Raw genomic sequence first — 12,984 nt, forward strand, 5'->3', positions numbered from 1 at the left:
AGTATGGTCCTCATTTTCGGCTGAAAAGGTTTTGGGTTTTCCGTTCCTTCTGAACTGGGGGCTTTGCAAGGGCGCCGGTGCCCCTTAGGGCGGGCGAGGTGTCTTTCCACACCCAGCAGCGCGCGTGTCTCCGTGCCTGTGCATGCGTGCGTGTTTGTGTGCACGTGACTGTGAGAAGAGGGCTTTGAGCACATGGCTTATACGCTCAACGAGGAGGCGCGCGCGGCCGAGCAGGTGGGCGCAGGTCTGCAGTCTCGGGCGGCTGCGGGACCCTCCGCCCAGACCCGCGCCCTCCACGCCAGGCCAGGGCGCGGCAGGGCGGGCGCAGGGAGCAGAGGGGCGGCCGCGCCACCGGGGCAGCAGCGCCGCCTGGCAGCGTCAGGCAGGGTCCAGGTGACGTGCTCGAGGGGTTGGGGACCTCTTCTCCCTCCTGCTGGTGCGCTCAGAGCGGAGACGGCGGGAGGGGTGCGGAGCGCTGAGGAGGTGCCGGAGGCCACCGGGCGGGTGGGGGAGGGCGCAGGGGGCGGGGCGCTCCACCCACACTCCAGTCCTGGCGGAGCTGACGGCGACTTCCGTCCGGCCTCACCGTCTCAGGGACGCGGAAACCGAGCCCGGGGACGGCGCGCGCGTGAGGGGCGCCCGGACGCCCAGGTACGTGCGGTTCCCCCCGCGGCCGGCACGGGGACGGTTGGGCCGGGCGGTTGCGGCCCGGACTGAGCCCCGCCGCGGCCACTGTGACGCACTGCGCGGCCTCCCGGGCTGACGGGCGGCGTGGCGCGGCGGGGGCGGGGCGAGCGCGGGGGGCGGGGCGGGGGCGGGGCGAGTGGGGCGGAGCCGGGCGAGCGGGGCGGAGCCGGGCGAGGCCCCGCCCCGGGGCCGGAGGAGCAGGACGCTACGGAGCAGGCGCGTCCGCCGCCGCCGCCGCCGCCGCCACCGCCGCCGCCGCGCCGCCGCCAGCCCTTCTCCCGAGCCGCCGCCGCGGCCGCCATTTGCACGGGGACCCCGGTGACAGGGGCTCGGCGGAGGGGCGGAGGGGCGGAGGGAGGGGGTGGGCCCGCGGAGCCCCCGAGGGCGGGAGCGACGCGGCCGCGCCGCCCGTGGCGGGCCCGGAGCAGCAGCAGCAGCGGCAGCAGCGGCAGCCGCCGAGGCCGGGCGTGCGCCTGAGGCGCGGCGGCGGCGGCGGCGGCCCTGCGGGCGGCCGGGGGAGGCGGGGGCAGCGGCCGCCGCCGTTTGATGGATCCGAGGATCGCCTGGTTCCAGCCAGAGCAGCTCGGACCGTCCAACAGTCTGTGGATGCAGATCTGGGAGACGACCCAGGGGCTGAGGAACCTCTACTTCAACCACCACTGTCACAGCAGCGGCGGCGCGAGCGGCGGCGGCGGCGGCGCGGCCACCGGCGGGAGCGGCAGCGGCAGCGGCAGCCCCAGCGGCGCGGCCCCGGCCCCGGCCCCGGCCGGCATGTACCGCTCCGGGGAGCGCCTGCCGGGCGGCCACGCGCCGCCGGCGGAGCAGCGGGACTTCTTGCCCCTGGAGACGACCAACAACAACAACAACCACCACCAGCCCGCGGCCTGGGCCCGCCGGGCGGCCGCGGGCCCCTCGGCGTCCCCGGCCCCCTCGGCGTCCTCGTCGCCGCGCTCGTCGGCCGCCGGCCCCGCCGCGGAGCCGGTCGACCCGGCCGCGGGCAGCAGCAACAAGAGGAAGCGCGACAACAAGGCCAGCACCTACGGACTCAACTACAGCCTGCTGCAGCCCGGCGGCGGGCGGGCGGCGGGCGGCGGCCGGGCGGACGGCGGCGGGGGCGTGTACAGCGGGACCCCGTGGAAGCGCAGGAACTACAACCAGGGAGTCGTGGGGTGAGTGGCTGCCCTGCGGCCCGGGGCCTGGGCCTCGCCAGCGCGCAGCCGGGCACACGCCCACGGGAGGGGGGTGGGGGGAGCCCGGGCGGGGCCGCCCCCTCGGCTGCCTTCGCTGCTGCTGCGGAGGGGGCCGACGGCCACCCCTTCAACCCTGCTCCCTCCACACCTCCCCGTGACCCTCCTGGGCGGTCCACGCCTTCCCCTCTCCCGCTCCGCCATCCACACCCTCCGCTCCCCTCTCTTAGTCATCCACACTCTCCCTCTTAACTGTCCGCAGCTTCCCCGACCCCCCTTATCCATCCAGTCTTTCCTCCCATCCCCCCTGTCAAACACACCTTCCCCGATACCCCCCTCCAGTCCTCCCCACCTTGCTCCCATCGTCACACCCCAAGATGAGCTTGCTTAGCAGAGGCAGATCATTCATTCCCCGAGAACATTCCCGGGTTAGTGCCTTTCTCGATGGAACAGGACCTAGAGGTGCTTTCCTTGCCAAGAATAGAAACGTCTAGAAGCTCCTCCCCCTCCCCAATCCCAAACAGCAGTCGTCAGCCCTGTGAGTCTTTGCCTGCTGTTGACCCTTTGGCCCATCGTTTCACTTTTTATTTTTAAGAAATTCCGCGTGTTAGCGACGCCTCGTTCCGCGGGGCCTGAGGAATGGGGTGACAGCTAAGTTTAGGCTGGGGGAGCTGGTGAGCTCTTCCCCTGAGGCCGATCGAACTTTCTGGGAGTTCATAGTCCTTGGACCCAGCTTTTGTCTGTAAAGTTGTCATCCTGGCAGAGACAGCCAGTGCTTTTCATTCTAGGGGATAATTTTATGCTAATGAGTGAGTGTTGCACCACTAATGACTGTTTAAAGTTCATCTGTTACAAAATGCAGCCCTACCTGATCCCTAGCGAATTATGTACATAGGCAGGGAACGTTTTCAGGTAGATTTCTCTTCTGGAAAAGTCCCTGGGCTGGAATAGGTTACTGAGTCTTTTTTTATTTTTTATATTTTTTGGGGAGGTGACATTTTCGTTTGTGTCTGTCTCTGTTTACCTGGAATATGGAGAATGAGCTTTCTAATTGCTTTTCACTGTTCAGCTCCTGTTTTACATTGGGGGCTACAGTAGGCAAATGAATTCACTATTAGCAATTCCTCGTGAAACCTCTTCTTAGATTCACCCATTCAGATCGGCCCTGCTTTGGCAAGCAAAGACAGCTCTGTGTACCTTTTTGAGTTGGTGGGTTCCATCTGCTTCTAGTGGGCTGGTGTCTGCTGTGTGCTACTATTACAACTCCCACCTTTCATGGAGAATGCAGCCGAATGTGTTAAGACTGCCATGGGGGACAGGCACCTGTCAGACGGGTCCTCACTTTCCCCAGGTGAACCTTTTAGGGTTGAGTCCTCCGCTGGGGAGCTTCAGGGGTGCTCTCCATGGTCATCACGTTTTAATAAAAGGCTCATGGTTCCATCCTGTTAGTATTTCCAAGAGGCCACGTAAACCTGTGGCTTGGTGACCAGCAAATGGATATTGAGGGATTCTGGTAGTTTCGTTTCACAGGAACAGGATCTAGTTAAGTAATCACTGTCAACTAAAACCTTGAAGTTCCCTAATTTTGCTTTACTGAAGCTTCTGCGTATGTGTCTAGCAAAGATATATTTTCAGTCCCAAATGCTGGCCGCCTCTTTTGCCGATAGGTTAGAAACTGTCCTGTCCTCTGTTTGCTATTTATTGTTGAGGATACTGTAAAAGGGTCACATTTGAACCTGAGTAGAGGCAACATGGTCAAATATTATATCACCCTCGAAGGGATTAAAGAGAGGAATTTCTATTTCCCAGAGGGATTACTGTTCAAAAACTGATTTTAAACCTATTTTCAGACTGCTCCTGACTTTATTAGACTTTCCACTCTTTTGCCGCCTCCTCTAGAGGATGTCGGCTGTTTAAAATTTTTTTGTTATGTCAAGCGATTCCTGAGTGTTTTTGTAAGAGTGTCTGGGTGCTTAAAAATTCTTGTTTTGATTTATGGATCCTTATTTCTTGACTTTTACGGAAGTTTTGCTATTTTTAATACAAATATTTTACAACTCTGAATTCGGAATGCTATGTTGTGCTATTCTGAGATGAAACATAGTAAAACTGTTGCCAGCATTCTGAGTGGTTGAGATCTGACTGACATTCAGCTGATAGGTTAACAAATGGTGGTGGTCCCTGGCGTCTGAACTGACCGTGCAGACAGGGAGGGGGGAGAGAGGCGCTGGAACGGCGGGCTGGGACTGCGGGTCAGCTCTAAGCACTGCCTCGCACCTTCCTTGATCTCTCCGGGTTCTCTGCGTTGGCCCAGCTGGTTGACTTCTCCGTTGCCGGCTTCTTGATTTTTTTTAGGTCCCTTGTCTGAATTCTGGAAGTACTTGCTTCATGCTCTTGGCATAGCTTGCTTACTTATGTTTACTGGTCCTTTGATGTATATGTTTCTTCTTACCCACTAGGTCAACAGTTAAGATAGGAATTTCTTAGACGTAGAGTAAATTATTTGGATTTCATCCCGAAGTCTTAATAGACCTCTTTCCAAGTTCAGCTGGCCTGGGCTCCCCATCGTGGCCTCTCTCCGCGTACCCACAGACCCAGGGGCTTGTTTGCTGTCCTTTTCTTCTCTTCAGAGTTGCTTTCACTTACTTTTGCTTGGGGTTCATTTTTCTCCAAGGCTCACTGTGGTGTAGGAAGCAGTCCACCTGCTCCTTCTGCTCATCCTCGAAAATGAGCCATAAACCCTTTTCTTTGCAAAGATTTAATTGATCACCATGGAGAAATAAGTGAGGACAAAAAGCAGCAAACAGGAAACTTACGGAGATTCAGAGTCCTGGGTCCGAGCCCCAGTGTCCTGTGGAAGGTGCTTGGTGCTTGTCCGAGCTCGTGAGGGAAGGTTTGTGTTGGCCGCATCATGTCTAACGTGATGCTTTGGAGTGTGCATTTGACCATGGGACACCAAGAAGACTCCGTTGGGAGACTCGGGTTTAAGAATAGGGACAGGAAGGAAGAATGAACATGAGCAGCACTTCAGCCCAAGAATGGAGAGGAATCTGAGTCACTTCATGGACTTAATAGTCGCTCTACAGCCTTGACCTTGAGTGACTAGGGAAATGCTAGTGTTATTATTGAAAACAAGGATTAGGACCATTGGTTTGGAGCCAAAGATAGGGTGATGTTTAGGTGGAACTGTCCCGCAGGGAGCTGAAGTTTGGGGCTCAGACGCAGTCGTCTTTACTGTGCAGGGCAGCGTCTGTCCTTCCTTACGTAGAATGTACGCTCGTCACGGCCAGGCCAGGGTGCTGACACTGGCTTCAGCCCTGGCATGTGGCTTTTTTCTCCTCATTTCCACACACCGTGGTCAGTGGGATTGGCACTCGTGCTGGGCTCCAGAGTGGTCAGGCAGGTTATCATGGGTTGAGTGCAAAAGAATTTAGAGGCCTTACTCCAAGTGCTTGATTGAAGTATAATTTCTGTGTGTTTAAAGATGTCACCCACAGTAATTTTTTTAGTGAAACGAAACCTTCAGGCGACTGAGTCTTGCAGCACTGGGGACTGAAATGTGCTTTCAAGAAGACATTAAGTTTCCTACAGTGTAGATTCTACATTAATAGTGTAATTCACATTTGAGAATTTCCTCAAATCGAGTATACTGTGTTCAGCTAAGTTAATTTCATGGCACGACTCATCTTCTTTCCAAACTGTGTGACTAGTGAACGCTGTTGCTGTCAGAATTATTGACATGTCAGTGTCTGGAATCTTTTTCATCTTCCATTAAGTTTTTAGCTGTTGAAACAGTGAGTGAATCGTTTTTCGGAGTCTTCTCTGTGTTCACACAGAAGATTTAGTATATTGCAGCAAAGGAAGGATGAGAAAGGGCTACTAGAAAAGTCTAAGGCAGGGAGGAAGTGGAGTGAGTGTGAGAACGCTTCTGGTTCTGGGGTGCTGGTGGCCTAGCGTCACAGCTCCTTGCGTGACCCCCTGCCAATGAATCCTAGTGTTAGGAGGCCAGAGGGGTCCATGAGAAGAAAGTTCAAGGGCAGCTTTGCGGATAGTGGGTTGTCAGATGGTAGTGGTTAGATACTCTTACACCTGCCGACGCTGAGAGGAGTCGAACCATTTTTTCTATGGAGGAGAGAAAAGCGGTCGGAAGACTGCGCTTGGCGTTCCCTTCTGCCGCCTGTGGAATCCGTTACAGTAGCACTTAGTGAAACTATTTCTGGATCACACCCACGGCACTGGAGAGAGTGTGTGGAGCACTCACGCACACACAGGTGTACAGTAATCTCAAAGGGGCCGTAGGCCAGGGAGGATGCTGATCTGAAAAACAGGGGTCCAGCCCGGACAGCTCAGCCTGCTGGAGGAATTCAGAGGGTCACCTGTAGACTCTTCTTTCTACCCTTCAGAATGTGTGCTCAGGACTCAACTGCCACCAAACACCAAAAAGGCTTCACAGTCACTTTGCCAATTTAAAAATGACAGGGAATGATTTTTTTCTAAGATGATATTTATCCAAGTTGAGGATGGCCTGAAGCTAGCTAGACTTTCCATTGTTTCGGACCCAGATAGCAGGGGATACTTTTATTTCTATCCTATAAGTTACTTGATGATATAAGGGACTTTTGCGGGCTCAGGGCTTTGGGCCATATGGAGATTTGAGTTAAAGATTTTGGAAGAAGCTGAATGTGCAGTCATGTGTGTTTGCGCTGACTCCTTATTCAGTCGAACCATTTCAAGTCTGAATAAAACCTTGCCGGGTGACTGAGACTTCATGTGAGGATCTGGTAACTTCACTCAGGACTTTAGCTAAAGCCTCGCTTTCTGCCAGAGTAGTTTGAATAATTTGCAGAAACCCGTATTTTCAAATTGCTCAATAAAATCAGAGTGCTCTTGGTAGCCTTTTTATCAAGTTCAAAAATGCTGTTAAACCTTTCCTGTTTGTTGTATTAACCTTCTCATGAATGAATAGCCCCATTTTTTTTTTTTTACATTTTATTTTGAAATACAGATTCACATAAATTTGCAAAAAAATAGTGCAGCGAGATCTCATGTTCCCTTCACCTAGTTTGGTGAAACGATGCCATCTTACGTAACTGTGGTTTAATATCAAAACCAGGAAATCGACATTACAATCCATAGCCTTATCCAGATTTCACCAACTATATATATGTACTCATTTGGGGATAAAATTGTGACTTGAAAAGGTCCTAATTTTCACTTTGTACTTTGGTTTTATTCTTAGCAGTATCATTTTAACTTTTTCTTTGTTTTATCTTTGAAGTACTTTGCAGGGCTTCCTTTACATGTCTCATTTTTAGAAACTAGTTAGAAACCAGTATGAAGTAGAGCTTTATTTTCATTCTCTAAAAACATGCAAGAGAGAGCTACAGAGTTGCTTTCAAAATTCAGAGTCCTCTCCTCTCGTGTAATGGTTAAACTTTACTTGCCGTTGGCTTGGCTCTATTTTGGGGACTAAACCCTGTGATTAGTGGTGGTAGTTAAGTTTTTTACAGCATTTTTATATCTGTACAATGCTTTCAGACTGTGTAGAGTAAACACTCTTATCTTCAGATCTATCCTAGAATAAACTGTATTTCTTCAGAACCATTTTCTGGACTGAGAATGGGACCCGGTCTCTAATAAGAGACAATAGTCGCTGTTTCGATTTTGTCAAAATAACATAACTTTCAGCATCATTAAAGCAAGAATAAGAATCCGTTAGGTTTGTGGTCGTGGAGTGTAAAAAGTTAATTTGCAGTAATTTGGCTTTAATAAAGTTTTAGGTCTGTGCTGTGGTTTGAAATTTTGATGCCTTTATTCCCAGAAGTTAGTAATTCACCTTTTATTTTCTTCTTTGTATGAGGTGCTAGAACTACTGTTCTTTAGAATACATGTTTTTAAAATCAACATATTTTATATAATAAATAAATGCTAATTGTCGAAAACCAGAAAATACAGCTAGACCAAAGTAAGAAGTAAATAGCCTCTATAGTACCACTACTAGGATAGCTACTGTTAACAGTCGATGTAAATATTTTTAGACTTTTTAATAAATGTATACATTATTTCCTTTCTTCTTTTTATCAGTGTGGACTCCTACTGTGGGTATACTTAAAATTTCTTTTCCAAGTTAAAGAATTAAATATATATCACCTCACACCTGTTAGAATGGCTATTATCAAAAAGACAAGAAATAGCAAGTGTTGGTGAGGATGTGGAGAAAAGGGAACTCTCGTGTGTGTTGCTGGGACTGGAATTTGGTGCAGCCACCATGGAGATCAGCATGGAGGTTCCTCAAAAGATTATGAATGGGATTACCACGTGACCCAGCAACCCTACTTCTGGATAGTTATGTGAAGAAAATGAAAATACTAACTTGAAAAGCTATCTACACCCCCATGTTTATTGCAGCATGATTTATGGTAGCTAAGACGTGGGAACAACCTGTGTCCATCGAGAGATGGACTGGGTAAAGAAAAGTTGGTGTACACACACACACACACACACACACACACACACACACACACAGTGGAATATTATTCAGCCATAAAAAGGGATGAGTCTACGGCTGTGCCACCATGAACAAGACAGATCCCATCTGATCTCGGAAGCTAAGCAAGGTCGGGCCTGGTTAGTATTTGGATGGGAGACCACTTAGGAAGACCAGGAGCTGCAGGCGTAAAAAATAAAAAATAAGGGATTGTAAGCTGACAAGGTCCTTGCAATCTGTGAGGTCAACCAAGGGTTGCCTCACCTAAAAAAATAAAATAAGTAAAATAAGTTTAAACAAATAAACAAACAAACAAATAAATAAAGAGCGAGCCTGCCATTTGTGACAACATGGATGGACTTGAGGGCATTATGCTAAGCGAAGTGAGTCAGAGAAAGACAAATACTGTGTGATCTCACTCATAGTTAGAATCCAAAAACAAAAATCACAAGCTTATAAATTCAAAAAACAGATTGGTGTTTGCTGGAGGTGAGGTAGGGGGGTGGGCAAAAAGGGTAAATGGGGTCAAAAGCTACAAACTTCCAGTTATAAAATGAGCAAGGCCTGGGGATGTAATGCGCAGCGTGGTGATAGTAATACTGTCGTGCATGTTGAAAGTGGCTAAATCTTAAAAGTTCTAGAAAGAAAAAGAGATCATATGTTCGGTGACAGATTTTAGCTAGACTTATTGTGGTGATCACCTCTCCATATGTACAAATATCAGATCATTATGTTGTATACTTGAAGCTAATACAATTATGTCAATCATACCTCAATTTAAGAAATAAATTTAAAAAAATATATTGTTAAACAACAGAAATTTATTCTCTCACAATTTGGAGGCCAGAAGTTAGAACTGGTTTTATTTTAGGATTGTTTTCTTCTTTGGGAGAAGGGCATAAGACTATTTGGGCATACTTTTTTGACTTAAAAAGTTGTAACAATATGACAGACATCTTTCCGTGTAAAATATATTTCTCCGTATTTCAGCTTTTCAGTTCCTCATCACCTTTAGTATGCCTGTGTACCTGCCGTGTGCGGACGTGGCAGTGCCGACTGAATACACCTTAATTTATTTCACCCATCTTGGGCTGGGCGTTTAGTTTATTTCCAATCCTTTCTGTTTTGTTTCATTTTTTTGTTTTGTTTTGTTTTAATAAAAGACATGCTGAGCCTTTGTGCCGAACAAGATGATTTCTTTTATTTTTCTACTTGTTTTTATAAGCTATCATTCACATACCATCAAATCCACCCTTTTAAAGTGTGCTGTTCAGTGGTTTTAGAATATTGCAGGGTTGTGTAACCATCACAGCTGTCAGATTCTAACACGTTTTTGTCGCCCCAGAAAGAAACCTTGGACCCAGAATTAACCTCCCCACTCTCGCCTTCCCCCTTAGCTCCTGGCAACCTCATGCCGACTTTTTGTCTGTGTAGATTCAGTGTCCTGAATGTTTCATAAGGATGGAGTCATGTAGTATGTGGCCTTTTGTGCCTGGCTTCTTTCACTTAGCCCGATGTTTTCAAAGTTCGTCCACCAGTAGCATGTGCCAGGACCGCTTTTTACGGCAGAATATTTCATCATATGGATACACCACATTTCTTTTATCCATCTAAGTGATGGACATTTGGCTCGTTGCCACTTTTTGGCTACTGTGAATAATGCTGCTCTGAACGTCCGTGTACAAGTTTTTGTGTGGACATATGTTTTCATTTCTCTTGTGTAAATACCTAGCAGTGGAATTTCTGGCTCATAGGAAGTAGCTGTAACATTTTTCATTTCCACTAGCAACATATGAGGTTTCCAGTTTCTCCATATTCTTGGCAACAGTTTTATTTTCTGTCTTTTTGATTACGGTCATCCTAGTGGGTGCGAAGCGGGTCCTCATCGTGGTTTTGATGTGCATTTCCCTGATGCCTGATGATGTGGAACATCTTTTCATCTGCTCGTAGGCCATATGTGTATCTTCGGGGAAATGCCTCTTCAAATCCTTTCACCGTTTTTGTAATTGGGTTGTCTTTTACTGTTGAGCTGTAAGAGTTCTTTTCTTATTCTTGATATAAGACTCTCATCAGATAGACGATTTGCAGATTTTTTTCTCCCATTCTGTGGATTGTCATTTTACTTTCTTGAGAGCGTCCTTTGAAGCACGAAGGTTTGTTTTTCCTGTTTTATACATTCCAGTTTATTTTCTACTTGTGATTTAGGTGTCATATCTAAGAAACGTTGCCAAAAATTGACCCCTGTGTTTCCCTCTAGTTTTATAGTTTTAGCTCTGACATCAGGTGTTCGATCCAGTCCGAGTTCGTTTTTGTGTGTAGTCATTCCTTTGCCTGCCTATATCTATCCAGTTGCCCCACCCAGCATTTGCGTTTTCCAGAACGTCACATAGTCGAAATCGCACAGTATGTGGCCTTTTCATATTGTCTGCTTTCACTTGGCATTATGCAGTTAACGTTCTTTCATACTTCGTCCTGCCTTGGTGGCTTGTTTTTTAATCGCCGAATAATACTCCATTATCTGGGTGCACTGGAGTTTGTTTATCCAGTTACCTACTGAAGGACATTTTGGATGTTTCAAGTTTTGGCAGTTGTGAATAGAACTGCCATAAACACCTGTGCGCAGGGTTTTGCGTGGACATACGTTTTCAGCCCAATTGGATAAATACCAAGGAGTTTGATTGCTGGATTGAATGGTAAAAGTATGTTTAGTTTCGTAAGAAACTGCCAAATTGCCTTCCGCAGTGGCTGTACTGTTCCTCATTCCCACCAGGTATGCGTGAGAGTTTCTGTTGCTCCACATCCATGCCAGCATCTAGTATTGTCAGTGTTTTGGATTTTGGCTCTTCTTAGAGGTATATAGTGGTACCTGGTCATTTTAATTTGCAATTTCTTAATGGCGCATGATATCGAGTGTCTTTTCATATGCTTATTTGCCATTTGCATTTTCTTTGGCGAGGCGTCTGCTCATGTCTTTGCCCATTTTTTAATTGGATTATTTTCTTATTGTTGCGTTTTAAGAGCTCTTTGTATCTTTTGGATGCTAGTCCTTTATTAGATATGTTTTGTAAAAATTTTCTCCCAGTCCGTGGTTTGCCTTTTCGCTCTCTTGACAGTCGTCATGTGCAGAGCGAGAGTTTTACTTCTAACGAAGTCAAGTTGAGCAATTTTTTCTTTCATGGATTGTGCTTTTGATACTGCGTCCAAAAAGTCATTGCCAAACTCAAGGTCACCTAGATTTTCTCTTACGTTATCTTCTCGGGATTTTATAGTTTTGCGCTTTACGTGCGGGTCTGTGGTCCATTTCGAGTTAGTTTTTATAAAAGGTAGAAGATCTGTGTCTGGATTTATTTATTTAGCGTTGCATGCGAACGCCCGGTTCTTCCAGTGCTATTTGCCAAGAAGACTGCCTTTCCTCCTTTGGGTTGCCTCCGTTCCTCGGTCCTAGATCCGCCGACTGTGGGTCTGTTTCTGGGCACTCGGCTGTGTTCCACTGAAGCATTTGTTCTTTCTCGAGGACCACGCTGTCTCGATCCCTTTAACTTCTTAGTAAGTCTTGACGTCTCCTCGTGTCAGACTTCTAGCCTTGTACTTGTTCTGGATCGTATTGGCTACCCTGGGTCCTCTGCCTTCCCATATAAATTTTAGAGTCAGCTTGTCGATATGCGTGAACTATCTCGCTGGAATTGTGATTGGGATTTCATCAAATCTGTAGATCATGTTGGGGAGAAATGACAATGACAGCTCGGCAATATAGTTTTCCTATTTATGTACCTGGAATAGCTCTCCGTTTCTTCATATCTTTGATTTCTTTCATCAGAGTTTTGCCGTTTTCTTCATGTAGATCTTGTACACATGTTGTTAGATTTATTCCTAAATATTTCCATTTTTTTGATGCTAATGCAAATGACATTGTGTTATAAATTTCAAATTCCTATTGCTTATTGCTGGTCTATAAGAAAGCATTTGACTTTTGTTTATTAACTTGTATCCTGCAACCTTGCTATAATGGCTTATTAGTTCCAGGAATTTTTTGTTGTTTCTTTGAGATGCTCTACATAGACAATGACATCATTAGCAAAGAAAGGCGGTTTTATTTCTTCTTCCCCAATTTATGCACTTTTAGTTCCTTTTCTTATTGCATTCGCTATACTTTCCAGGTGGTACTGAATATGAGTGCTGAGAGTAGACATCTTGCATTGCGCCTAATGAGTGGTAAAACATCTCACTTATCATCATTGAGTATGATGTTCACCGTAGGATTTTGATATGCATCCTTGAGGAACTTCCTGTTCCAGTTACTGAGAGCTTTTGATTGGATGTTAAATTTTTTCAAGTGCTTTTTCCATATCTATTAATATGATCATAGGATTTTTTATTTTTATCCTCTTGATCCGATGGATTACCTAAATTTAGTTTTGAATGTCGAACCGGTCTTGCCTACCTCCAGGAAATCCCATATGGTCACAGTGTATAATGTTTTGCATACATTGTTGGATTTAGTTAATATTTTGTTCAGGATTTTTACATTTGCATTCATGAAAGACACTGGTCAGTGCTTTTTCTTTCTTGTAATGTCTTTGTCTGGTTTTGGGTTTAGGGTAATGCTGGCTTCATAAAATGAGC

The 12,984-nt window shown here is 47.3% G+C and overlaps 1 protein-coding gene and 1 pseudogene across 5 annotated transcripts in view; both read left to right on the plus strand.

The window, feature by feature from the left end:
* Window positions 1–576: 576 nt before the first annotated feature.
* Window positions 577–12,984, plus strand: part of TENT4B (terminal nucleotidyltransferase 4B) — a 42,836-nt gene continuing 30,428 nt past the window's right edge. The window contains exons 1-2 of one of the 5 annotated variants that reach the window (XM_036231252.1): window positions 577–651; window positions 1,261–1,856. In XM_036231252.1, the coding sequence (XP_036087145.1) occupies window positions 1,294–1,856 (563 nt within the window). In that variant the 5' untranslated portion in view covers window positions 577–651; window positions 1,261–1,293. Of the gene's footprint in view, window positions 652–1,166; window positions 1,857–12,984 lie in introns of those variants that run through there. The other 4 variants (XM_036231255.1, XM_036231253.1, XM_036231254.1 and 1 more) reach the window with 4 other exon arrangements.
* LOC118611790 lies at window positions 8,432–8,550 on the plus strand (annotated as a pseudogene).

Source organism: Rousettus aegyptiacus, unplaced genomic scaffold, assembly GCF_014176215.1.
Source record: "Rousettus aegyptiacus isolate mRouAeg1 unplaced genomic scaffold, mRouAeg1.p scaffold_m13_p_14, whole genome shotgun sequence".
Taxonomy (NCBI): domain Eukaryota; kingdom Metazoa; phylum Chordata; class Mammalia; order Chiroptera; family Pteropodidae; genus Rousettus; species Rousettus aegyptiacus.